The sequence below is a fragment of the Rattus norvegicus genome, chromosome 10 (genome assembly GCF_036323735.1).
Source record: "Rattus norvegicus strain BN/NHsdMcwi chromosome 10, GRCr8, whole genome shotgun sequence".
NCBI classification, from domain to species: Eukaryota; Metazoa; Chordata; class Mammalia; order Rodentia; family Muridae; genus Rattus; species Rattus norvegicus.
The window spans coordinates 8,985,600-9,012,469 of record NC_086028.1 but is presented as its reverse complement, the minus strand read 5'-3'; the positions used below and the strand labels follow the sequence as shown (position 1 = coordinate 9,012,469).

Sequence of the window (26,870 nt, the reverse complement as noted above, 5' to 3'; positions counted from 1 at the left end):
AGGCAAAGGACTGGCAAGCACATCAGCCTAGTCTCATTCACATAAGGATGGCCATTTGGTTTGTTCATGTGAGTGTAAATTAGAGTCTCTCATTCTGTACACACCCAGTCTTTCTTAAAGCTATAATCTAAAATCTCACATCAAATCAGAAGATTTCTCTAGAGTCCACAGGCGAATCTCAGAGGGAACAGACACCATACCCATAGTGAGTGACATGGAAATTTCCCAAGTGATGTGCAATTTTCTGGGATGACAATGTTAATATCCAAGTGGCCCATGTATCAGTAATAAGAACTGAGAATCATTGCTTTAGCACCAGTGAAGAAGTTACTGTGAGGAAAAAAGTCAAGGATTATCATGAACTACAACATCCCCTAGGGAGATGTAAAGCAGGGCTAGCCAAGGTTTTGGTTCCTCTAAAATATACTGAGGGAAAAAAGAATTGATTTGTGCCAACCTGCAAGCCTCAAGTCGCAATATGCTATCATCTACAACATCCATGCTTGAGAATCATGTGATTGAATTACAAAAATAAATATGAATTGCACAAAACCAAATCTTACATTTTAAGTAGGTACAAAATTTTGTGAGGGGCTGCATTCATAGCTATCCTCAGCCACATGAGCCCACAGGCTGTAGGTTGGACAAGTATGTGGGGATGCCTTCCTAGGGTGCCATTCTTCTTTTTTTTTTTTTATTTTATTTTATTTTTATTATCTTGAGTATTTCTTATATACATTTCAAGTGTTATTCCCTTTCCCGGTTTCCGGACAGACATCACCCTCCCCCCTCCCCTTCCTTGTGGGTGTTCCCCTCCCAAACCTCCCCCCATTGCCACCCTCCCCGCATAGTCTAGTTCACTGGGGGTTCAGTCTTAGCAGGACCCAGGGCTTCCCCTTCCACTGGTGCTCTTACTAGGATATTCATTGCTACCTATGGGGACAGAGTCCAGGGTCAGTCCATGTATAGTCTTTAGGTAGTGGCTTAGTCCCTGGAAGCTCTGGTTGCTTGACATTGTTGTACTTTTGGGGTCTCGAGCACCTTCAAGCTCTTCCAGTTCTTTCTCTGATTCCTTCAACGGGGGACCTATTCTCAGTTCAGTGGTTTGCTGCTGGCATTCGCCTCTGTATTTGCTGTATTCTGGCTGTGTCTCTCAGGAGCGATCTACATCCGGCTCCTGTCGGTCTGCACTTCTTTGCTTCATCCATCTTGTCTAATTGGGTGGCTCTATATGTATGGGCCACCTGTGGGGCAGGCTCTGAATGGGTGTTCCTTCAGTCTCTGTTTTAATCTTTGCCTCTCCCTTCCCTGCCAAGGGTATTCTTTTTCCTCATTTAAAGAAGGAGTGAAGCATTCACATTTTGATCATCCGTCTTGAGTTTCCTTTGTTCTAGGGATCTAGGGTAATTCAAGCATTTGGGCTAATAGCCACTTATCAATGAGTGCATACCATGTATGTCTTTCTGTGAGTGGGTTAGCTCACTCAGGATGATATTTTCCAGTTCCAACCATTTGCCTACGAATTTCATAAACTCGTTGTTTTTGATAGCTGAGTAATATTCCATTGTGTAGATGTACCACATTTTCTGTATCCATTCCTCTGTTGAAGGGCATCTGGGTTCTTTCCAGTTTCTGGCTATTATAAATAAGGCTGCGATGAACATAGTGGAGCACGTGTCTCTTTTATATGTTGAGGCATCTTTTGGGTATATGCCCAAGAGAGTTATGGCTGGATCCTCAGGCAGTTCAATGTCCAATTTTCTGAGGAACCTCCAGACTGATTTCCAGAATGGTTTTACCAGTCTGCAATCCCACCAACAATGGAGGAGTGTTCCTCTTTCTCCACATCCTCGCCAGCATCTGCTGTCACCTGAGTTTTTGATCTTAGCCATTCTCACTGGTGTGAGGTGAAATCTCAGGGTTGTTTTGATTTGCATTTCCCTTATGACTAAAGATGTTGAACATTTCTTTAGGTGTTTCTCAGCCATTCGGCATTCCTCAGCTGTGAATTCTTTGTTCAGCTCTGAACCCCATTTTTTAATAGGGTTATTTGTTTCCCTGCGGTCTAACTTCTTGAGTTCTTTGTATATTTTGGATATAAGGCCTCTATCTGTTATAGGATTGGTAAAGATCTTTTCCCAATCTGTTGGTTGTCGTTTTGTCCTAACCACAGTGTCCTTTGCCTTACAGAAGCTTTGCAGTTTTATGAGATCCCATTTGTCGATTCTTGATCTTAGAGCATAAGCCATTGGTGTTTTGTTCAGGAAATTTTTTCCAGTGCCCATGTGTTCCAGATGCTTCCCTAGTTTTTCTTCTATTAGTTTGAGTGTGTCTGGTTTGATGTGGAGGTCCTTGATCCACTTGGACTTAAGCTTTGTACAGGGTGATAAGCATGGATCGATCTGCATTCTTCTACATGTTGCCCTCCAGTTGAACCAGCACCATTTGCTGAAAATGCTATCTTTTTTCCATTGGATGGTTTTGGCTCCTTTGTCAAAAATCAAGTGACCATAGGTGTGTGGGTTCATTTCTGGGTCTTCAATTCTATTCCATTGGTCTATCTGTCTGTCTCTGTACCAATACCATGCAGTTTTTATCACTATTGCTCTGTAATACTGCTTGAGTTCAGGGATAGTGATTCCCCCTGAAGTCCTCTTATTGTTGAGGATAGCTTTAGCTATCCTGGGTTTTTTGTTATTCCAGATGAATTTGCAAATTGTTCTGTCTAACTCTTTGAAGAATTGGATTGGTATTTTGATGGGGATTGCATTGAATCTGTAGATTGCTTTTGGTAAAATGGGTGCCATTCTTCTGATGGGTCTCTCCTTCCAGTGTGACAGTCTCCTATTGTTCTCTAGTATTGGTTTCTCTCTCAGGTGCACTGGACTGCCTCCTGTTAGCAGCTGATTCTCAGCTTCAGAAGAATCAGCAAAATGGTAAAAGTCAACTTGTCTGCAACATGAAAGGCCTCAGTTCACCTTTGCTTTGGTGTTCTGTTAACATGTAATTATCATGAGAGTGGTTGAGGTTGAATGAGAAGCTGAGGGCTGAGAATTCGGAGGCCATTCATGTTCACTTTGGCGTAGGCCCATGGCTCTTACAACAGGTTAATGGGTGCCATATGCCAAGTGACTTTTATAGTTGTTGACAGTGAGGTGTTGTCTCTATCTGTTTTGGTTCAGGGCCCATCTCTGACACATGCTGGTCTTATGTCCTGTCATATTCCCTCTCATTGTCATAGTTTTCTTGTCAGAAATGCATCTAACATGGCAGACTCTACTCCAGTGGGATGGGGAGGATGAACTGAGAGAATGATGGGCAGGACTGAAGATGGAGTCTAGCAAAAAGCATTGAATGCAAATAGTGACTGTGTGGCTCAGGAGCCTTAACTCTTTACTGACAGATGACAGGGAGTGAAGAAAACTGGACAGATGAGTTGATGGGTGAGCAGGTGGATGGATGTGTGGGTACATGGATAGGTGTGTGTGTGTGTGTGTGTGTGTGTGTGTGTGTGTGTGTGTGTTTGTGTGTGTGTGTGTGTTGGCTGTGAAAGTAGATGAGTGGGTAGGAGATGAGATGGTAGGTGAATGAGTAGGTGAGTAGGTACAGAGAGAAAGAGAGAGGTGGGGAGAAGGAGAGAGGGAGATACAGAAAGATGTACAGATAGATTGCTGAACCAATGGAAGAATGATATGTTGGTTTTTAGATCTGTTTGTAAAGTCTATATTAAATAAGATCAAGCAGTTTTTCTGACCTAAAAGACTTCGTAAATGTGTTTGAATGCTAACAGTCATTTAGATCCGAGAGAGAGAGAGAGAGAGAGAGAGAGAGAGAGAGAGAGAGAGAGAGAAAGGAGAGAGAGAAACAGAAAGGAGAGAGAGAAACAGAAAGGAGAGAGAGAGAAACAGAAAGGAGAGAGAGAAACAGAAAGGAGAGAGAGAGAGAAAGAAACAGAAAGGAGAGAGAGAGAGAGAAACAGAAAGGAGAGAGAGAAACAGAAAGGAGAGAGAGAGAGAGAGAGAGAGAGAGAGAGAGAGAGAGAGAGAGAATGAATAAATGGTAAATCCCTAAACTTGCTTGCTTGACCATCGATCATTTTGACAGAGAACATGCAATGGGTCTCTGCCATGCAGTGTGTTATTTTGAAGATTCCACACCAGCTCCAAGGTTCAGAGCAGAAAGTGCAGCCCAGGTGCTTCAGCCCATTCGTCAGCTGCATGAGGGTGGAACCCAGCAGCTTGCTCCCCAAGCTGGAGAATATAGCTATTTGAAGCATTCTCTGAGCCGAGCCCCTACAGGCACCTGCAGTACAGAAGGCAGCGGATATGGAGAGGGCACCAAGGAATGTGCAAGGGGCGGCTGAGCATTCAGTCTGGATGGGAGAGTCCTCTGGGAATGTTTGTTTGCCTCAAGCAAGGTCAACTAATTCTCCAACCCAGTTGCCATTCATCACCAGACAGGTCAGAGGTCAGTTCCTGAAGCATTGTTGATCTCAGCAGAGATGGTAGGAAGGGCTGATATTCTTAGATTTGCTCATTCAGCCAGTCAGTCTGGCTTTCAGAGGAGAATCAGGTCAAGAAGCGTTTAATGAACCAAGAGAAGCTCCGTGTTATCTGCACGGCTGGGGGCTCAAACTTCTAACGATCATTAGCAGAGTCCTCATGGATAGGCCTACTGGAATGTTCTTTGTGCATCTTCCTAACAATTTTGGGAGATGGAGCAATACTACTAAGATGAGCTGAGTGACCTGTCCCAGATTCTTTAGTTTGCTCCTGTTTTAAAGGGCCCCATTTATTTCATGAAACCATCATGTGAACTTGACTTTATCATAATTTGCTTTTAAAGCTCATTGCTATGTATAGAAGCAATACACATATTCTTTGTTAACATATATTTTAATTTTTCATTTGGGAAATGGAAGAAAGTAGCCTGTAGAATTGAGAAGACATGAGTTTGAACTTGTAAGTGCACTTTATTTACCCAGTTAGCAGTGGAAAATTAACCACTTAGCAGGAGAATTTTTGGGTTCACTCACTTAGTGGGCCAAACCAGTTGCTGCTCATTCTACTGTCATTATGACAACAACCACCAGGCAGGGGCTATCACTATGGGGCAGTTCTCTAGCTAAACACTTTAGAATGTGGTTTATATATAAACCATAGCCTATGGCTCGGGAGTTGTCTCAGTCAATAAAGCACTTGCTTCACAGGCATGGGGACCTGAATTTGAGTTCACAGAAGAAACTATGTATTATTGTATACGTCTATAATTCTAGGGTTGGTGAGAGGGAAACAGAGACAGGGGGATTTGTGGAGCTCACAAGCTAGCTAGTCTGGCTGACATGATGATGTTCCAGGCCACTGAGTGAAGAGACCCTGCCTTAAACAAAAGGCGAAAGTTACCAAAGGATGAGCACGGGAGGTTTTCTTCAGATGCCCACACATCTGTCAGGTGTGTGCACACACGCCACATATGCACCTGTGCGTGCATGCACAAGCACACACACTAAATCCTCTACCACACTGTAAGTTAGAATTACTAACCATATTCTCATATGTCTGCAGGACAGAGACTGAATGACGTAGACTATAGTGATGAGGAAGGCTAGGTAGTGAAGGAACAGGAACCAAGGCACTAAGAATAGTTACCATTTTGTGGGTGGAGAGATGCTTAAAGGGTTAAAAGTGTTTATTTCTCCTATAGAAAACCTGGATTCAGTTTCCAGCACCCACATCAGTCAGCTCACAACCTTCTATATCTCCAGTTCTAGGACATCCAATTCCCTCTGGCCTTTGTGGGTACCTGCATGTGTCTGGTAAAAATAACCTCCTGTAGACACACAAATACAAATATGTACACACACAAATACAAATATGTACACACACACACAAAAAAAATAAAATAGAATAACTAACACTCATAGTGAAATTGGTATAGATTCGAGACCTTTTCTTGGAGGAACTCACTTATGCATTTACATTGAAAAGTATCCGCAGGTTTAGGATGTGGCCTCATTTCTTGGATGTAACTCTTCTGCCATGGTCCTCCACTGACGGTGCTAGCGTGTGCTGCCCTTGGTCTGTGGAGGCTTTTCTATGAAGAGCTTCCTTCCTTAATACTCTACTTGAAGTTGCCATGATTCAAGTGTTGGACTATATCATATCCTAGAGCCCATTCCCCTCCTTCTGAGAATTAACTTCTCAATCTTTAGATCATTGACACTCAAGAATGTAAACATGACATAATCCGTCAAGGAATTTGATTTTAAGGTCTACGCCGTAGTCAGCTCTTCCAAGTAGACTTTCTGTCTTCATGTCTGCTCGTGAGTCACATTTATCTCTGTTGGTTCCAGCTGCTCTCTCAACACTGTCCTTCTTGACGAGCTGGCAGGTAGAGATAGCTGCTACTTGATGATCAACAGGGCAGATAGCCATGGGGAAGACCAAACCATGGAAGAGAAGGCAGGGAAGACCAAATGGAGCTTCCCTGAATGGAAATTCTAGTCATATGTTTCCTGCCCTAGGACAAATCGACCAAGATGTTTCAGGATCTCAGTTGAATAGATGATAAAACTAGGAAACAGTGATACTATCTAGAAGATCCAACAGACATGTTCAAACTTTCCACATGGTGACAGGACATCTACAAACATATACAATGTTTGTGCTAGAGAACTGTGCCATCAAGTTAAAGAAGAAACCATTGGGTTAGGAATGTGCATCAGTTGATAAAGTGAGTACTTAGCATGCAGAAAGGTCCAGGTTCAGTCCCTTGAACCACATACATTGTGGGTGATAATATGTATCTATAACCCCAGCACTCGGAAGGTAAAGGCAGAAAGATCAGGAGCTCAAAGCCACCCTCAGATACATGGTGATTTTGGGGGCCAGCCTGTGTTCAGTGAGACCCTGTTTCAACAAATAGAACAAAAATCCCAGTGTTTTAAGAATGTGTATGGTTTTGTGTTGAGCCACATTCATAGCTGTCCTGAGCCACAGGATGAACAGGCCTGCTTGCACCCAGATGCCTCCTGAGGGGCAGGCACATCTGTGAAAGAGAGCCTGTGAAGCATAAGTAGCTGAATGAATATGCCAACGGAGGCCTCAGGGCCTCAATGTTGAAGGGACACTCAGGTCACAGATGAGAGGATACTCTGCAGAGACATGTTCCAGAAAACTCTGAGGGAGACAAAAATAAAGTTAGTACTTCTGAGGGTAATTCAAGTGCCAGGGACACCCACACCGCACATGTCATTGCACTGCCTCAGCATACCTGTGGGAAAGTACAGGCACTCTGTGTTACTGCTGGGGACATGAGGGTTCCAGTCAGAGCACGTCATCCTGGAATAGATGATGACAGAGCCAACCTCTGATACCAGCCCCCCAACTTTAAAACTCTTGCTTTATCTGATGAGCCATGATGCTCCTGAGTTCCCAAGATGACTCTGGAGCTATGGATAGTTCTTAGATTCCGGTGAGACAGCCTCTCTATTTTGCTTCCATGTATTCAGGAAATTTTTCTCCAAAACATTATAGGATATTGTATTTATCTAATAACTAATTTACCTTTCTTTTTTCTTTTCCTTTTTCTTTTTTTTTGAGACAGATTTTCTATATCCTGTTTAAAGATTTCCTTAAACTTGCAAACTTCCTGTCTCTACCTCTTGAATGTTAGAATTACAGATACACACCACCATCCCTGGTTTTGGTGGTCCTAGGGATAAAACTTAGGGCTTTGTACCTAGTAGACAGGATCTCTAACCACTGAGTCACAGCCTAAGGCCTATCTAATCATCATTTTGGTTCAACCACATACCACCCCTGAATAACTACTCTCAGAGTCATGATCCAATGTGACAACATTTGGAACTAAGGGTAATGCAAAAATAATTCCAAAAGATGAAAGTCAATGGCTTTTGTACATGGTGATAGAGAATGCTTTGCAGAAAATGTGACCTTCTACTTAGGCCAGCAAAGTTGACCATGAAAGAAGGAAAAGAAGAGATGAAAAAGGAGGGAATTTTTGTACAGTCAGCAAGTTCAAAAGGAACCTTGAAACATGGGAATGTTTCATAAAAGCTGGTGCATGCAGGTTGCATACAAAAGAAGGGAACGAAACAGAAAGGAAAGGAAGAGCAAAAGACAGAGAAGAAAAAAGGAGGGAAAAGTGCTTTATCTGGTGAACATGGAGGCTGACTATGGCCAAGGACAATATCACCACCACCTTTGAATTCTACAAGATGTCTTCTGTTGCCCAACTTTGCCTGAAAAGGGATGGTATAATTCAGCCGTCTGTGGGAGTCCATGTGGCGAGACAATCATGCTCAGTCCCTAAAAGATGAGAAAAGAAAGCAGTTACCCAGGATATGGTCAAACTTGTTCAGCAGCAAAGCTGGAGAACTGGCTTTTGTAGGGCTTGTTTTGGGTGGTTAACCCATGGTGCCTGAGCCTCAGCTTCTTTGAGGGAAACTGGCAAGAGGTACTGGAAAGGTTCATGTAGACACAGCTTCCCTTAGGAAAGAAACGATTCTTCCAAGGACTGAGTCATGCCTCAGACAATGAAATGAACCCCTAAGTCCCCTAGACTCTCGAGAACCACCATACACCTACATTTACCCATATACTCCAATTTCAAATATGAGCTCTTTTACAGTGTCCAGATTTCATCCTCATCCTTTCTCTGGGCTGGATTTAGTCTCTTGGGACATAGCTACTGTTCACCACAATCCTTAGGACATGAATGCCCTGATCTCTTGCTGAAACTTTGCTTTGCCTGCCTGCCTGCCTGCCTGCCTTCCTTTCTTCCTTCCTTCCTTCTCTTTCCTTCTTTTTTCCTTTTCCTCCCTTCCTTTTCCTTCCTTCCTGTTTGTTTGTTTCTTTCCTTCCTTCCTTCCTTTCTTCCTTCTTTTATTTCTTCTTTCTTTCTTTCTTTCTTAGGTACTCTCATTCTTTCTCCCCCCCCCACTCCGCTCCCCTTTTCTCACTGGCCTTGAAATTATAATCCTCCCACATCAGCTTCCAGATTTCTGCAATTACAGGTGGGCACCACCATGCCTGGCCCATTTTACACTTTTAAGGGGTTGAAAGCATTTAAGGGAGAAAAATATTCCATGCTCCAGGAAAACCCAAGGATATATAAGTTTTAATGCCTCTTAACAAAGTCGTATGAAACCAGACCACAATCATTCATTTGCACTTGTCCCTGGGTGGTTTTGTGTGCTCCAATAGCCAGATATTTAATGCTTGCAACTCAGAGAATAGGGTATTCACCAAAGATATTTGTCACATATATACTTACACTTACTTAATATCTAGGGAGACCCAGGACAGTCCACACAATGTGGCCCTTCATTTTGAACACAAGGCATGTGGGGCCGTTGGCTGTGCTTTCAGCCACTATCTGCACCATCTCGTTTTCTGTATTTTATTATCTCACTGTCTTTTTCTGATTATAAGTTTGTAAATTTTATCATGAGCTTAATATTGAGTGTTGGATACATAACCTCACCAAGTGTCTACGCCAAGCTCTGGAGAATGTGAAGCTACACAAAATGTAGCATACCTTCTAGTTAGTGAACCAAGAAAAAAAAATCATAACGTATTAATGTAAGATGTACTTTGGGAAAATTAAGCAGTTGTTAGAAAAAAAAATGAGGCTTCATATAATTCACTTAATAGCGGTAGTTCGGTCACGATTTTTTGTTATTGGCTTAGAATACTGTAGGGATTGCAACCATACCAGAATAATGTGTAAGTGGAAAGTCAGAACCAGAGACAATGGCGGTCACTGTGGTCAGGACTGGCAGTTGTTGGGATAGGCAGCTGCGGCCCATAAAGGCTGCCAGGTGGAGAATATCCCATCCTGATTTTCAGCATCCCATTGGACGCTAACTTTCCTGGCAGGAAAAGTGAAAAGAGTTGCCTTTGAGAGGTGAAAGAAGATAGTGGCAGAGACGGCAAATATTTTATAGCACAGTTTCCTCAAAAAGAAAGAAGAAAACACCATATGTGTCATCAATAGCTCTGTCACTCTGCCCCTTATGTGACACATTCCCATGTCAACTGAAATCGAACTAGCAGGTTCCTCAATAAAACTGTGGCTATACATGAGTGATCCATGTGATAATATGCTGTATTTGTGTATTAATTTATTTTTATTTTATTTTCTGTGTAGGGTTTGCCTGCATGTATGTGTACCATGTGAATTTTTGGTGCTCATAAAGATCAAAAGGATTGGAATTGGGGATCATTGTGAGTCACTGTGTGGGTGCTAGGGTCATGCTCTGGGTCTTCTGTAAGAACAAGTACCCTGAATTGCTGAGCCATCTCTCCGGTCCCAATTTTGCTGGTCTGTCTGTCACATTTATACAATTCCCAAGTTGCCAAAGCACCTGCAGAACTTTGCCCTCACACTCTTCTACATCTGTGTACTCAAGATGTACATACGTCAGTTTATGCTCTAAATGAATAAGTTGTGCGTCCTGCTTTCTGCCACCACAGCTTTTGCACTTTATAATACCATTGAGCTGTAATTCAGTGTGCCTGGGACCTTCCCTCAGCACTGAGGAGTGCCTCTGTGTCTTGGTTGTCAACGGGAAGTCAACTAGAAAACATACCTGTTTCGGGTAATGTGTCTGTCCTTGCTGCTAACTTCTCAGAAATCTGGTTTTGAAAGTCATGGTGAGAAGCTAAAGTTAGAACCGGTATTGGGCAGTCTTATGAGATGGGTCAGTGTGCAGCTGTTCCAGGAGCTTTCGGGATTGCACAACATGGCCACTCCGATGCATGTGAATCAATTACAGAGAAACCTTGTCAAGATGGCCAAACCTCCAGCCTTAAATAATTGAATTCTCTGCCAAACCCTGTCTGCTGTCGTTATCTAGAAATGTAATTATGTAGCTAAATCAAGCAACTAAAATTAGTGTAGTGTAAAAACACCTTGGCTATCTGAAAGTGGACGAATTGACATTGGGCTTAGGGAAAGCCAATAGTTGGGTATGGTGTGGTGGTGTCTGAAGTTCTCGCTCATCATCATTTTGACAAAATCTATATTGTGCATCCTGTTGAGAGAGAAAAGTGGTTTGTGGCAAGGGGGTGTCTGATTTGAAGGTGACATTGTGTGTGTGTGTGTGTGTGTGTGTGTGTGTCCAGAAGTCAATGTCTGGTAACTTCTTACATTCCTTTCTTTATGTTTTTTGAGACTGTGTCTCATTGCATACAAATGTCACAGATTCAAGACTAGTTGGCTATGAGCCCCAGGGATCCTCTGATCTATGCATAATGAGTGCTAGCATTGTAGGATGGTCCTACCATGCTTATCACAGAGGTCTTGGGTGTCTGAAGCCAGGCCTTCGAGCTTCCTCAGTATTTTACCAATTGAGCTATCTGCCAGGCCCTATGAAGGCCATCTTCAATTGTCTTCAGCCCTTACTTCATGAGAGTTCCAGATTGCTAGTTATGCCCACATATTTCCTGGTATGAAAAGTGGGAACATGCCAGTTGATCATCATCTGAGCCCTCACATCTGAAGTCAAAGATGGGTGAATACCAACTGTGAGGGGAAGAGCAGAACCGGTGGTGATTAACTCCCTCTATTGCACACTGCAAGGAGGTGACGAGATATTCTGACATTGTTACATGCCCAAATAGATCTGGAGTCTACGAGGCAAATGAAGTTGCTCGAGACGGTAGAGCTAGGAAAGGGACACCCCAGCTTTCACTTTGCATACTCCTCAACACCTTTCATCTCTGAAAGCGAGGGTGGTGGGAGGGAATTCATCTTTGTTTAATATATAGCAGATTCATGTATCACAGCTGGGACACACATGTAAAAGCCATGTGAAATCCCTTCACACATGAACACAGCACCAGCAAGTCTGCACCTACTCTGTGGCCCCCAAGATAGCTAACACATTTCTAGATCACAAGTCACAGTGCAATCCAGCAAGACAACTAGGGATTGTGTATGAGGTATTTTAAATTCAGCACTGCCTCCTACTGGCTGCAAAGTGGCTGACTAGCGTGCGTTCGGGTTCCTCATGGTTACTTGGCTTCCTGGGTCCGGGATTAGCCCCTGCTTCAGAGATGTGGAAGGACTGAGTGCAATAACCCACAAAACTAATTTACTCAGACTTCTGCTATTATTTCCTTTTAGCTATGAATTGCCTCTTCAAACTGAAATCGAGTGAAAAAAGGGGAGGAAAGTGAGTCAAATATTTTGAGACAGTTTCGTGTAGCCCAAGCTCGCCTAAAACTTGCTATACAGCTGAGCTCCCGATTTTCCTATACCCACCTCTGAGTTCCAGGACCACTGAGATTTGCTACCACATACTGATTATTCTTAGGTAATTTTTGATCAGCTGCCCACATGAACCTGCTACCTTTGAGTGGGTTTTTTGCTGTCATTTTTCTTGTTGTTGTTCTTGTTTCTTTGTTTGGTTTGGTTTTTGTACATAACTGTGGGGGGATGAGTATAAGAATGAAAATGTATGTGCAATGTCGAAGGGTGATCTCCAGGTATCTTCCTTTATTGCTTTTTACTTACGTAAAGAGAGGGTCTTTCACTGAACCACTGAATGTGGAACTTTCTGTTCGGCTATGCTGGCTCACAGGTGAGACCCAGGATCCTCCTGTCTCCGTCTTCCCAGTGCTGGGAATACACGTGTATGCCACATTGCTTGACTTCATACACGGGCATTGGAGATCCAAACTTGGGTCCTCATACATATATGATAGTCCATAAGTTTACATAACAATCAGTTGCAATTTAGAACTTAAACTTAGGCTCCGGTGATGGTTTATATAGGTAAAGATTTAAGTTTTCTAAGTTGAAATTGATTGTCCTGTAAGCTTACACATTTCTATTCATTATTCTCTCTAAAAATCTCATGTAGACCCAGCCCCTTGCAATTTGGCCCAGTTCCTCAGGACAAATGTCTTTTCTTTTTCCCTGATTCCCTGTCACTCCATCTCCCTCGGTCTGAGAACTAAATTAATGAAGAGTATTTGGTTAGTCATGTTGGGCGAGCTGCTCCCAAAATAGCTCCTTCCATTTTGGTAGCTCCGACCCTGCAGCTGCCGCGTCCCTTCCTTGTCTGTGAAGAAAACTTTCACATTAAGAGTTGCTGATGCAGGATTTTCTTTCCTTTCCCCTCTCCGCCGCCTGTGGATGAGCACTTGGCTCCTGACAGAAGCGATTTGGCTCTCGGCTTTGTAGTTGAGAAGAAGTTGGGTCTATAGATTTCTTTCCCCCTCTAACTCTCTATTGATGTGTTCAGCCTTGGAGGGAATAAAGCCTCCATTTAAAGCATGTTGGCGTCGCAAGGAGTCCTTCTGCATTCTTATGGCGTGCCTATGGTTGTGCCTGCTGCCCCCTTCTTCCCGGGACTGATGCAGGTAATTCATGGCTTTTGCCAGCAAGCAACTTAACTCCAGAGTGCTCTGAGTAATAATTGGAATTTTTATGGTTGAGAAAGCAAACACTTTTAATACAGGAAGAGAAAAAAGGCAGCCCTCGTGTAGTCAAAGGAAAGACAGTAGGAAATCAAAAAGATGGATCACCTTAATCTGGCTATTGACATCTCTCATGGATGAATAAATGGTGTAGTTGAGCTGTATTTGCTTGTATTGATCTGGGTGCTGTTTAACATTCATGCCTCTGCTTCGGGAGGTTGACCAGGGGGCAAAAGATTTGCTCTCTTCCCCAGCTTTCTGAGGGACTGGGTCTCCCAGAGCAGATCATGAGGCTCAGTAACTTATCATGTTGTGGCTTGCTTAAAGGCTTTAACCCCGGAAACCGAAGGGCAGGAACTACAGTGCTACGGAGGACACCCCACACAGGTTGTCTGTTTGCAGAGAGGCTCCCCCTTCTGAATCTGAGAGGTGACCCACAAACAAGAGAGAACATTGAGAATGGTTTCTTTAGGAAGTTCAGGGGTGACTCTGGAAACCCCATGCCAACTGTTCTCGGCAGCCAGGGAGAAGTTGGAATGCCTGTTGTTTTGACTGCTAAGGCTATTATTCTGTGTGCCGAGAGGTTCATGTGCTAGCGAGAAATTGGGACCTGTTTCTTTGCCTTATTGTACCGCCGTGCTGTCACTCAAACCCGTTGCTTCTGGGTGTATGCCTGCAGTTCTCTGGAAAGCCGACATCCACTTGTGATAGAAGTGGGTCATTGTAGGAAGCAAGTGGCTATTTGTTGCTGTTCTTTGGAAATAACCAGCCCTGGGTAATAAATTCTAAATCTCCTTTCTGTGGGAAAGGAAAATTAAATATATGCAGGACACTTTAGCTTCTGTCCTGTCGTACTACCCCTACCCAACACTCTCTGTTTGAGAGTTCTACAAGACCAATTCATTAATGACGACTTCTGCGGAGGATCCCAAACAAATATTCTTCTTGTTCTGTGACTGTGACTGTGACTGTGACTGTGACTGTGACTGTGACTGTGACTGTGACTGTGACTTTTTATTAACTGTCAGAAGCTGGGTGGTGGAATCTATCCAGCAGTTAGTCCAGACAACACCAGAACTGCCATTGACCCTGGATGTATGCTATTGCTACACTTCTATATTATAGGTAAATAGGCCAGGCAGAGAATAGTCCTGACAACAAGGAAAAGAATTTGTGGCCAGATGGTGACATGAGACTTGGGACGTGAGGGTGAAGCAGAGTTACAGTGCTTTTTGCTTCTGTTGGAAATTTGGGGTGAAGGTCAAAGGCTGGAGTTTTGTCGGCCCCTGTGCTGCCCTATCCGATAAATAATTACAAGCAAATCGCTCATTTCACTCCATGCTGATTGATGCTGAAATTGCTTTTGAAAGTTCTCATAAGTTCCTGTTATAGATTAAGTGCTGGTGCAGGAGAATAACGGTACCCACCGAAATGGGTGAATGTAATCAGGTTTAATGGACTCGAGAGCTTGTTGGGAATTAAATAACTATCGATTTGCTGGGATGTTTCTGTCATTACAAAATGCCACTCTGAACGTATTACCCCAATGATAGATGAGAAGACGCCAGAGCCAACAGAGAAGCTGGGAAGGCACTATTTCTTCCTCTTTGGCAGAATGTTCGAGAAACATAACTGGTTAGTTTGGAATGGAACAAGTTATTTTACTTGCAAATGTTAACCTGATCCATTCTCATTTGTTTCCCAAATGAAAACTTCTGAACTAGTGACCTACAAGCTCTTCTGAGTGTGTCAGTGAGGAGCCTCTGATGAGCTACTGGGACCCACTCCACTGCAAGGCTGTGCACATGGAGGTGCTAGCCGTCTTGCTGTTTGTGGAGGCCACACCACTTGACTCGAAGAAACTACAACACCTCCCATTGCAGTTCTGTTCATAAGAAAAGGATGTGGTGTGATAGAAAGGGGTAGGAAAGCCTAGCTCTCCTTTCACCTTCCACTTCCTGCCCTAGCTACCTTGGCACTTAGCCTTAGGGAGTTTCACCCAAGTCAAGAATAAAGACCCTTCTGCCAGGATTCAAATTTCTTTAGAAACTTAGTAATGTCAGCAAGACAACTAAACTACCGGGAGTGTGGACTCGTCCTTGCTACGACCCCTTGTGCTTGTATATTTGGGAACAGCATCAGTGGTTATGTGCAGGGGCCTCTGGCAAGCTGCTTGAGGTACTGTTCACAATTTTACAGTCTTCCCAAACACAACAGTCAACAGTTCTGTGGCCAAAGATATTCTGTTTTGAATTGATATCTGAGACACTTTTGAAATGTGGGCCGGCATGGCTCATTTTTTGTGCAGTTAAAGAAAAAATAATTTGCATCTTTAAGTTTTAAGAGAGCACCAGACTCATGCTGCAGTCAGTGCTTACAGATGCACATTTAGTTAGGTCCCTCTCATGGACTCTTCTTTAAAGTCAGTCCCATAGTTAACATGAGATTTCCATTGGTAGGTTTCCATTACTCAGGAAAGCCAGTGTCTACCATATTGTATCCCATTCACCCATTATCTTATGTCGAAACTTATCCAGTATGCAGATAAATAAGTATGATTGCTTGTTTTGTTTTCCTCTAACTACATAGATAATCACACAATGGCTGTAGAGATTGAGGCTAAACCAGGTTGCATTGTTTCACAGGTACTAACAACTCAAAAGGAAGCAGGGAACAAAATGATGCTATTGAGCACACAGTGCAGCCAGACCATGAGCCCAGTCTTGGTGTCTTAGGGTGAAAGACCCAAGTAATTTCCTTGGGACCTCTCTTTTGTCTTGAATTCCAAGTGCCATCTTGGTTTACCACTGAGTTGACTGAGCTACTGTTATTATAAGAGGTCAAGGTCGTTGGCAAAGTCACTCTTGAATCCAGATGCTAACAACAGGGTTTACTTAAGCCATGGACCGTGCTCATACAATGACAAATGATAAAATCAGAACAGGGACTTCATAATTCATTTGTGTGTTTGCTTAGCCTTTGAATACAGTGTTTCTCGGCTTTGTGGAGCAAGCATAGATCTATAGCCCTGATGTACATATCTGCCTGGACATATGACTGAAGCAGCCTCACTCCTAAACACAGTGACTCTTTTGAGGTCCCTGTACGCCTCAAAAATGATGGCTTCTGAAATGATATCATTTGCAGGAAAATGGATAGAACTGGAGATTATCAGATTAAACAAGATACAGCAGAATCAGAAAGACAGAGATGCCTTCTCTCCTTTGCGCATCCTAGATTATATGTATATGTATGTATATGTATGCATATAGTGACATATGCATACTGAATTAAAAAAGGAAATAAAAAGGAAGGACATGTCTGTTCCTAGATGTAGTGAAGGAGAAAGTCTCCTATAGATAAAAGGCAGAGAATAAACAGAGGCAAAGACATCTGGGAGAGTCCAGCGTGGACATGGCCCTGAGCCAGAGAGTTAGGGGAGGTGTGGAGGGGGAGGGGGACCAGGTGTAGCAGCCAAGAGGGCAAAGGTTATAAAAAGGGTGAGTATCCAAAATGGCTGGATTATATAGGGAAGAGCCTCAGGAGGAGGGGCAACCCAGCCCCTGGGCTGGAGAGTTTGGGGTAGAGGACAGAGTATGCCAGCCATACCTTGTAACAGGTAAGGAAGGGACTGTGGGATCCTGGGAGAACCTAGCGGCCAGGTTTGCTTTGATATATTAAGTAGGCACCTCAGCCATTTGTTCCAGGGTTTGACGTTAAACACATAAATGTACACACAGGCATAGGGCATAGAAGTGGTAATGAAGCCACCACGAAAGGGATTGGCTCTAACAAGAGTGGAAGGGAGGGGAGAGTGAGTGGATAGATATCATCACAGTACATCACATACTTGACTGAAGATGCTTGAAGCCCATCCCTGTGCATGCTGACACACAGTATTGCTTACCTGGTAGTACAGAAAAACAACCAACACACCCTTTAAAGAAAGGATGGTACCATATAAACACGCTTTCCTTCTGGAGTTCTTAGTCTTATTAATAAAAGAATTTAAAAGGGGACTCAGAAGGAATCTCCAGGACAGTGTTTACCAGGGTTTGAAAGAAAAACAACAGGATAGGTTAAGTTGTGAATCTGAGCAGCTGCTGGCTGGAAAGAAATGCAGAGGGAAAGAGAAAACCCCATCTTTTGAGTTGAGGTCCTTGGAAGTTGGTATGTTGAGAAAAGGGGACAGCAATCAGCTGCCTGATGGGAAGGTGGGGTGGACAGGAGGGGAGCCAGTGCCGGCCTTCAGAGAATCCATGAAGAAGCCCAGAATGTCAGGGAAAGCTTGCTTAGGCTTTGGTGGATTGTTCAAGAAACGGTGGAAAGAAAGTTACTCTTTTCTGAGCAGCTGATACAATCTGGGAGGGATCAGCACATTGACTTATTTAAGGATAATCAGTCTGATTCTTCTTAAGTCCACTTTCGGTTGGTGGGGTGGGCTCCTGGTCAGATGACCTACAGGCCCACTTGGCTTGAGTTGTAAAAACAGAATGAAGATAGAACATAAGGCTTTGGTCCCCAGGTCTCCACCCAGAGGTGGAAACTTAGATTCTGTGTGGCTTTAAGGAAGTAACTTTTCTTTAGCAGGCCTCAAGGAATTCTATATAGCTCCAGCTTTTCACATGGTAATTTAAATCCCTAGGAGGGCTTCCATTTATAGAGTTACCTGAGCAACAGGAAGGTGGGATCCATCTGCAATGGCCTCCTAGGCTGTGAATATCTGTCTGCCTACCAAACAAATGAACAGATCACTAAGCAATCCTGCTAAGATTTTATGCACTACAAGAAAAGATTCTGTCTTAGAGAAAGAGTAGGGAACAAACAGTCTTAGGAGTCTCCCAGGTGTCCGTTCACCTATAGATCCTTGTAAATCCACTTTTGTCAAGCCCCAGGAAGGCAAAAATAACAGCACCACCATCAACTTGCTCATTCCCAGCCTAGTGGAAGAAACAGTAGACCATTCCTAAACTGTAACAATAGCGGAAGGAAGTTCGTGTGTCCAGAGCTAATGTCTTAGAGGTAACAGTAACTTAATTTTTAATGAGTAGTATTTGTTCACCAACCAATACTCAATTCCAAAAAATTCTCAATTCCAAAAAGTTCTGAAACCAAAAGGGTAAGGCCTAAGACCAAATCTCACCCAGGAATAGTAAGGCTTGACTGGAAATGGCAAACACGCAACTATCCCGTCAGCATAATATTCATGTATTTGCTGGGGGAATGTTTATGAGTTGGTGCCAGGGTGTTGCCCCAGACTCTGCTGACCTTTCTGAAAACAGAAAATAGCACAAAACAACAATGCAAGTTATGACAGGTGACTCCAGAGTTCTCTGTTTGGGAATCACTGCCGTATATTTCAACTCACCTTTTGTACATGGAGAATGTGGTACACAGAGAGTGAGAATAAAAATACTGAGGTCCCAAAGAATATCAGTGGTGGAGTCCAGATTTAGACTGGCTTTGCTGAGCAAGCACCTTCTCTTCTACTGGGAGATCCAGCAGTAAACAGAAGCATACACTGGGAGTCGAGAGAGGGAGGGCACATGCTTGTTAGGTGGACACTTCCAATGACCGACGTGGGACTGTAGCTGGATAAACACCAGTTGGCTCTGTCCAGAGACTTTGCCAGGCTGAGAGGAGAGCGTCCTTGGTATTTTTGCCATCTTACTTGCTCAGTGAAATATGATGGCGTTCCCATTCCAAAAGGGCAAGATGTAAGCCAGAGAAGCTGGGAGGAGCCTCGGAAAGGAGTCTCCCACACTCTGAACTTGTTGCTGGAGGAATGGGCTCCTGTAACACTTTGCTGTGGATCTAGAACAGTGGTTCTCAACCTTCCTGAGGCTACAACCCTTTTTAATGTTGTGGGGATTCCCAACCATAACATTATTTTCATTGCTACTTCATAATTGTAATTTTGGTGCCCTTATGAATTATAATGTAGATAGTTGTCTTTTCCCATGGTCTTGGGTGACTCCTGTAAAAAGGTCATTTAACCTCCTCAAAGGGTTGCAACCCACAGGTTGAGAACCATTGATCTAGATGGTAAATGTCCAACCATGGAGTGTTATTCACTCCTCACCATTCTTTACCAATGAGATAGTAATGTCCCCAAAGGCCAGGTGTCCTCTTACATGTCTAATCCCCATAGCTGCAGCTTGCAAAATCTGCTGAGTCATGTCTGCCCTGCGTACCAACCCTAGACTCTGTGTATTTTGAAGCAGAAGTCAGCCTCCTTGTGTTAGCAGAGAGTTTTACAGGAATTCTGCCTCCTTTCCATGGTGCTACTAGGAATTACTGAACTCTTGACTTTTTCACCAGGGTCAGAGGGGAGCCTTCCCTCTAGAAATGCAAATGAATGGGGAGATCCTGCAAGACATCCACTGGATTTAGAAACAGCTCTGCTAATTCAGTGGCTGCCTTAGCCATTTTGCATTCTCAGTGGCATTTCTGCCCCCATGATGTGCTCTGCCTGTTTAGGGAGTCTGTTGATTGGGAAAGACATGAGAACGGACACCTGATAGAAATGCTGGCGGGGCCATTTACTTTGTGGCCCTCCATCTTAGTCACTAAGTGACGTTTCTGTACTGCCAACGAGGCCATGTCAACAGTGAACTAAATTAAACAGTAAGAAAGGTGGCAAGGAGAGTTTAGCGTCAAGCAGGGTCCAGGTTGATAAATTAACTTTGGCACATACTAAGCCTGTGTCCTTGGGCTTGTCAGTTAACTTCAACAGGCCTCAGTTTTTCTCAGCCACTGCATCAAACCTGGCAGAGCTAACTTTCAAAGTTAGCTTTTGATCTAGTCTCTTCGTTTGCCAGTTATTTTTTGATTATCTGTAATGAGCAGGACTGAGAACGAAGAGTGGGTGATGAGAATGCATAGAAGAACTATAAGGAGTAGAGATTATATGGGAAAGATTGTACTTTATCCATATATGATTGTATATATCTATATCTATATCTATACCTATACCTATACCTATACCTATACCTATACCTATACCTATACCTATACCTATATCTATATCTATATCTATATCTATATCTATATCTATATCTATATTATTCTAAAGAGAGAAAGGGACAATGAGTGTACTGAATGAGTACTCTTTAATTTGTAAGGAACAAAACTCTAAATCTTACTGGTTTCTGAAAATGGTTTCTGGTCTTGTAAACTTCAGGCCCAGTTGGATCCAGGAGCTCAGATTAACAGAAAAACAGTGTCTCCTATTCACAGAGGTTGTCTCTCCTCAGTCTTCCTTAATATGAAGACACCGAGGTGAGCGGTGGCAACATCTGTCTTCAGGCCACCTTATGGGTAACAAAGTTAGACATTAAATATAGAGGCCTGTCATTGCCACATAGTGCCAAGGCTGATTGGCACATGTCTAAACCTGTACCCTACCTCACATTAGAGGGTTTCTTCCCAGCAGAAAGCCCAGGGTTCAGCATCTTGACCTATGCTAGAGTCTGGCTCACCCACACCTGAGCTGAGTGACCAAGTAGAGGACCAGTCAGGAAGGAAACTGTCAAATAATGAGTGCTAGATGGGCAAAGCTCAAATTCTCTTGACCAATGAGAATAGTAATGAAAGCTCTTACACTTGACCATGTCCTCTCTCCCTACAGAGGACGCACTCTGCCCGGGAAAAAGAGGTCAGCCTGTGATCTAGAGACTAAGATCACACTCATGGGGAACTTGCTCCATTTTTCTAGCCCACCAGTTTCTCTGTCAATGGCCAGATACTGCTGCTTTATCCAGACTCTTCTCCCCTTGACTGATGAACGTGTATCTGGGGTCACGTCAGTGTTTTCTAGGGAAGTCAGAAAAACCTTGAGATATCCACCACCGTAGTAAGTGAGCCAAAATGGGCATCTTAGAACATGCAACTCTTATATTCATATTAATCATGCAAAAACCAATATATCATATTTGCACAAAGACATATAGCTACTATGGTAGTATACTAGGACATAAATAATATCTTGTATTATTTTGAGTACAAGTGCATGTGCCTGTGTAAGCTAGAGGTTAACTTCAGGTGTCTCACTTGGTCAATCTTGAGCTTGCTTTTTTGACCCAGGGTCTCCCATTGAACCTGGAGCTCATCAGTTCAGCTAAGCTGCTAACCAGTGAGGTTTATGATTTCACCTTTCACCTACCTTTACCTCAATGCCGGTGCTAGAACTGTGCATTGTTCTGCCAGATTTCATGTGGGTGATAGGGATCTAAATTTGAGTTCTCATACTTACACAACAGACTGTTTATTAACTGAACTACCTCTTTAGCCCCTATATGTGATATCTTCAACTATACATCCTATTCTGTTCCTAACTACAGTAGGAAATCTCTAAGGACAGGAAGCAAAACAAAAAATTTTAGTGACAGACTCTGAAATACTCTAGATCTTCCATCATTCCAAGTCACTTGCAGATGTTATTGGTGGACCATGCCCTGTTTCATAGAAATATACTCTTTAAAAATTAAATTATTAAAGGAACTCTGTCAATCTTTGTGATTAACATCTGTCCTATAAAAGGGACGTGTTTCGGTAGCAGCCATCTATCATGTTGATCGTTTGAAAGGCAAGCTATATAAGTAAGTATGTTTGTTATATGTTGACGCAGTCCAGGCAGAGCTGGAAGACCCATGGCTTTTACTTTCTAGTTGATGCTTTGAGTACAGCATTTGAACCCTTGGCAATGAGGCCCCCCTCTCCCTCCCCTTTAAAAGCTGTTTCTCATAAGTCCTTTGCCTGGCTGATTTATGATGGGGATACTTACCTCTGTTTGTGTTTCTCCCAATCCAAAGATAGACCCAGCACACGTACACTCCCAAGGGCAAGGAGCCGGTGTGTCTGCTTGATCAGCTGCCCAGCCCATGCGGTGGCCACAGACATAGAACTCCATGCTTAGGCCTTTCCGGGTAGCTGGAACTGTAGTTTTCAGCCATAGGCACTTTCCAGATGGAGCACCTTGAGCTTTTAAAAGCAGAAAGCAGAGGCTCCGTATAGCTCATTCATAAATGCTTGCTTATTGATTATGGGCTCCACATTGGATTTTCCTTTAAGCTCTGAGCACTGAGGAGATTGGGTGGAACATCTGTTCTCAGAGGTCACATGGAAAGCCTCTTTATGGGTAGAAAATTTGAAAATTAAATACAACAGCTTTTCTATAGTTTCCTCAGTTCCCCAGTCCCTAGAGCCAACTAATAGATGACATCTTTACCACAGCTGGGCATGAAGTCAGGTTTGATGACATTCCCAGGAAGTCGTTCATCCTTTCTGAGGAACAGTAATTCTGACACTTAAGAAAAGATAGGTGTTTGCAGTTTCTGTTTGAATATTTTTGACATGGGGATATGATGAAGAACTGAGAGGCCTAGAGGAGTGGTCCGAGCCCAGCCTTGCATCCAGCTCAGAGTAAAGCAGACGAATTCAATACCTACTGCTGCAGATGTGGCCCTTGGGCACCATACTTTCCTTCTCTGGCTTCAGTGATACACTGTAAAGGGATAATTCTCCTCAGTCAGAGAAGGGAATGTAGAAGGAAAGCAACATTCAAAGAGGTAAAAATTAAGTGTGGGGGGTGGTCTGCTGTGTGTGGCCCTGAATGAACTCCTTGACTTCTATATGCCTCTACTTAAAGAAGAGTCTACACAATGGAAGCAATAGCAATGTACGCTGTCTTTCAAGACCACTGTCAGGATTCAGAGTCCAAAAGTGACACTTCCAGACTGTAGGACAGTCATGGTGGCATTAAGAAGACAGAATGTCTTACGTAGCATTGTCTACTCAGTCCATTCTAGCTGGCAATAAAGCTCCTGAATGTTACACCTCACCTCGAATCCTTCACAGGTGGCCTGAGAATCTGCTGAGCTGCACCAAGTCTCAGTGGGAACACCCAATCGGACGATGAATTGGCTGTCGTCTTGTTGACTTGTTGATTTCCCAACAGTCTGTACGGTCACGTCTGTGGGTAAAAATGTTGCAGATGGGGTGAAAGGCAAGGTTGCATCTTGCTAATGTCAAAGCAGGTTGCTTTCAGTGTGGCTACACAGCCTAGGGGGTCAATCATAGAGTGCCCTGGAGAAAGGATGAATAGACAGCCCTGGAGGCTGACATCTGTGGTAGAATTGAGATAGGGTCTTCTGTAGTTCAGGTGGCACAGAAGCCACTTGAGGCCAGAATGACATGACATGATTCCTGATCTCCTTCTGATGGGATAAGAGACCTTTAGCTTTTCTTTCTTTTCTTTTCTTTTTTTTTTATTTTTTTTTGAGAGCAAATTATTCCAGTGGTTGGTTTTCAATTAGAAACACAGTGACCATAACAACCGCAGCTATTAAATTTCATGCATTTAGTATGTAGCCGGCTACATATGATGCCTTTCACCTGTGTTTCAACCTACCCCTTAGGTGGGATGAAGACCCTTGTTTGCTTGTAATGTATGAAGCCCACTGTCCCCTTCCCACTGCCACACTATCACTGGGAGAACTGAGATATCTAGACAAGGAGCACAAAGGAGAGGTCACAGGTCTCACTAAGACCACATCTTTTCCCACTTGCTCCTGTAGAACAGGCTGGAGCTGGGTGGCATGGGTGGAGTGTGCCCTTTGTGGTCGGGAAGAGAAGCCCATCTCATCTCTTCCATGTGGCTACAGCCTTCTGGGGACAGACTCTTTGGTACCACCCACAGCCCTGTTCTGTAAAGCTCCTGGCACACTGTGGGCGCTTAATAAATGTTAAATAATGAGAATAGCTCCCATCTGTCAGTGCCTGGTGGCAGGGAGGAGGGGTGAGTGCCGAGTGGGACTGGGCAGCTTGTGGGAAATGTGCGTGTGCGTGTGTGTGTGTGTGTGTGTGTGTGTGTGTGTGTGTGTGTGTAAGTGTGCATGTGTCAGGTTGGAAGGCTATAGCCCTGAGATATTCAGGGTGCCTCAGCATTAAAGTGCCTCCCACTCCTCTAGAAATCAGAGTGTGGACAAGTGGCTTGTCAGTGCGGGCACTGCACCAAACTCCTGGGCCTCCACATTGTTTACATGGAACCTGGCCCAGTAGCTGCTTTCCTCATGGGAAGCTAGGCTCAGGAACATGTTGATCAACAATGCAGGGGCTTTGTTGAGATTTAAGAGAGGAGGGAAGGATTGGCCCTTGGAGCAGACGGCACCATAAATTCCTCTTCTGTCATTTTCTTGGAGAAAAATGCCTCCTGGGGCTTTTCACATTTAGTCATAATTATGTCAACAGTGGCTGCTTGATTTCAGGCATTGCTATGTACCACACCAAACATATGAGGTCTTTTACCTACAGTGTCCATAAAAGCACTCTGTTTTAGTTAAGCAAAAGAGGCAGGATTGTGCAGAGGTGGGGCCTGGATAATGGGCCACTGCTTCATCTTCTGCCTCCACCATTGAGTATTTACTTTGTGACCTTGGGTGCACATAGCTTGACCTTGAACTGCACTCTTTCTTTTGCTGTCCAGTCTTTTCCCCATTGGTTGTTAAAGGATATGTAGCCTGTGAACAGCCTAGCAATTGGCCCAGACTCAAACTGTATTTCCAAGCTTATTGCTAAGTGCACTGCAAACCCACCCACTAAGACACCTCTTAACTCACGGTCTGTACTGGCTCTAAGTCTTCCTCATATGACAGCAAGTGCTGTGTGTTGTCCCTGAGCACAACCCTAGAACCAGGCTTTCTGGTTGAAGATAAGCTTTGCCTTTTATTAGAAAGTTCCAGAGCCCCTCTGCTCTGTAGTTCCTCTTACCTACAATGAGTATAGGGGAAAAAAGCCTCAGCGTCTACATCATTCTCTCTAATATCAGTTGTTCCTGACCACTGAAGAATATCGATAATACACTTTCAATACTAGCATGAAGGGACTATATGAGAAATGAGTAGAAATAATTTCCAATAATTGTTATATCTAGCTGATACACACATGTGCTAATCCATAATCGGTAGACAAGATACATATGATATAATGTTATGTCCACCTTAGAACATTCAGTCATTGTATAATTATTATATTAACATTAGCATGTGATAGATAAAGGTAACAATATACAATTCATATATGATCTAAAATACCCATTGTTCTTATTTCTACTGCTCCTGATATGGCTGCTACTGAGTCCATTTAGGGTTTGCTCTGAAATAGTCCTTCTGTTTTGAACCCTTCTGGAAAGATTTACTTTGAAGAGAAAAGGGAAGCCAGGCAGAGTGATAGTGCCCCGAAGCACAACACTCAGCAGTCAGGTGGGAAGAACACGAGTTCAAAACCATCTGAAAGACCTTGCCTCAAAGATTAAACAAACTAATATGTACATACTTTTCAAAGGAAAGGGAGGAGAACCAACTAAACTGAGTAGCTTTCTCAGTATGGATGAGGTGGAGCGGGCTGGCCGTGGTTAGCTGGCCTGTGCTCTCTGGGATTCTGGAGTGACAGTGTTACTTCGCTCTACAGGGGAACGGCTGGGTCTGTGCTCACCACAAGCCACTTTGAGCAGAAGCTCTTTCGTGCTGCTGCCCTGTCTCTTCAGTTTCCTCCTCAAATCCTGCAGCTTCCTGTTAGGAGGGCTTGTTCAGTGGAAGTCAAGCTCCTGGAGGAAGGATCACACTAGGACAAGAGCTGTTGATACAGGGCTGGAAAGGGGGTCCTTGTAGCTTTGTTTACAAGACTGTCTTTTCAGTTATCAGTGTCTAATCCTACTGGAGATACACCTTCCGGTTTCCCTCCAAACACACACAATCTATCAAACATGTCAGTTACTCCAGGGACTTGAGACAGCCTACAAGCTGTGTCTTCCTCCCTTCCACAGCCTTGTGCCTGTTCTGGAAAGAAGGGAGAACCTGGAGGTGCATGCTCTCTGAGAGGTTTTAGTGAAACATGTGATATGCATGACGAGCAATCAGTTAGTGTCCTAATAAATCAGGCTCCCGCTTCTCAAAGCAGCTCTGTTTTGCTTGTAGCATTTTCTAGAGGTCTGGGTGGGCCCAGGGCTCTTACCAGTAGGATGTTGTTTCACGCCGTTTCCTTTGCCAGATGCTTTCCGTTGTTGTGACTTAGTGAAGGTGCTCCCTGTAGCTTGCCAGAGGGCCTGGGATCAGTGTTGGGACCCAGCAGACACTGAGTCTATTTCCCATCACCCAAGGGGCTGTTCCTCAGCCTCACGGCCTCCCCCCTTATCTGTCGTGAGTGACTCGGGCTCCCGTTTGCTGCATATGAAGAAGCCAGAACATGCAGGATTCTTATCTGTCTAAACCATAGCGGAAACTGGGCGGGCTCCATGTCCATTTCATTTACTGTCTGGCTGTAACAACCTAGAGATGCACAGGCAAAGGAGCCTTGTACATTCCTGGGGATGGACAGTATGTACGTTTGATGATAACCTCCACGTCACGGGTTCCTTAGCTC

General features: G+C 43.7%; 1 protein-coding gene and 1 long non-coding RNA gene across 42 annotated transcripts in view; one reads left to right on the top strand and one right to left on the bottom strand.

The window, feature by feature from the left end:
- Positions 1–26,870, top strand: part of Rbfox1 (RNA binding fox-1 homolog 1) — a 2,095,840-nt gene that overhangs the window by 1,742,179 nt on the left and 326,791 nt on the right. For 9 of the 41 annotated variants that reach the window (XM_063268882.1, XM_063268890.1, XM_039085834.2 and 6 more), the window contains exon 1: positions 10,659–13,394. The exons of 31 other annotated variants lie outside the window; for them this stretch is intronic. In XM_063268882.1, the coding sequence (XP_063124952.1) occupies positions 13,308–13,394 (87 nt within the window). In that variant the 5' untranslated portion in view covers positions 10,659–13,307. Of the gene's footprint in view, positions 1–10,658; positions 13,395–26,870 lie in introns of those variants that run through there. One more of the 41 variants, NM_001106974.2, reaches the window with a different exon arrangement.
- On the bottom strand, positions 4,953–10,653 carry LOC134480752 (uncharacterized). The gene is made up of 2 exons (XR_010055518.1): positions 9,739–10,653; positions 4,953–8,330 (listed from the first exon to the last, which is right to left on the bottom strand). It is a non-coding gene; the product is annotated as an uncharacterized LOC134480752 (long non-coding RNA).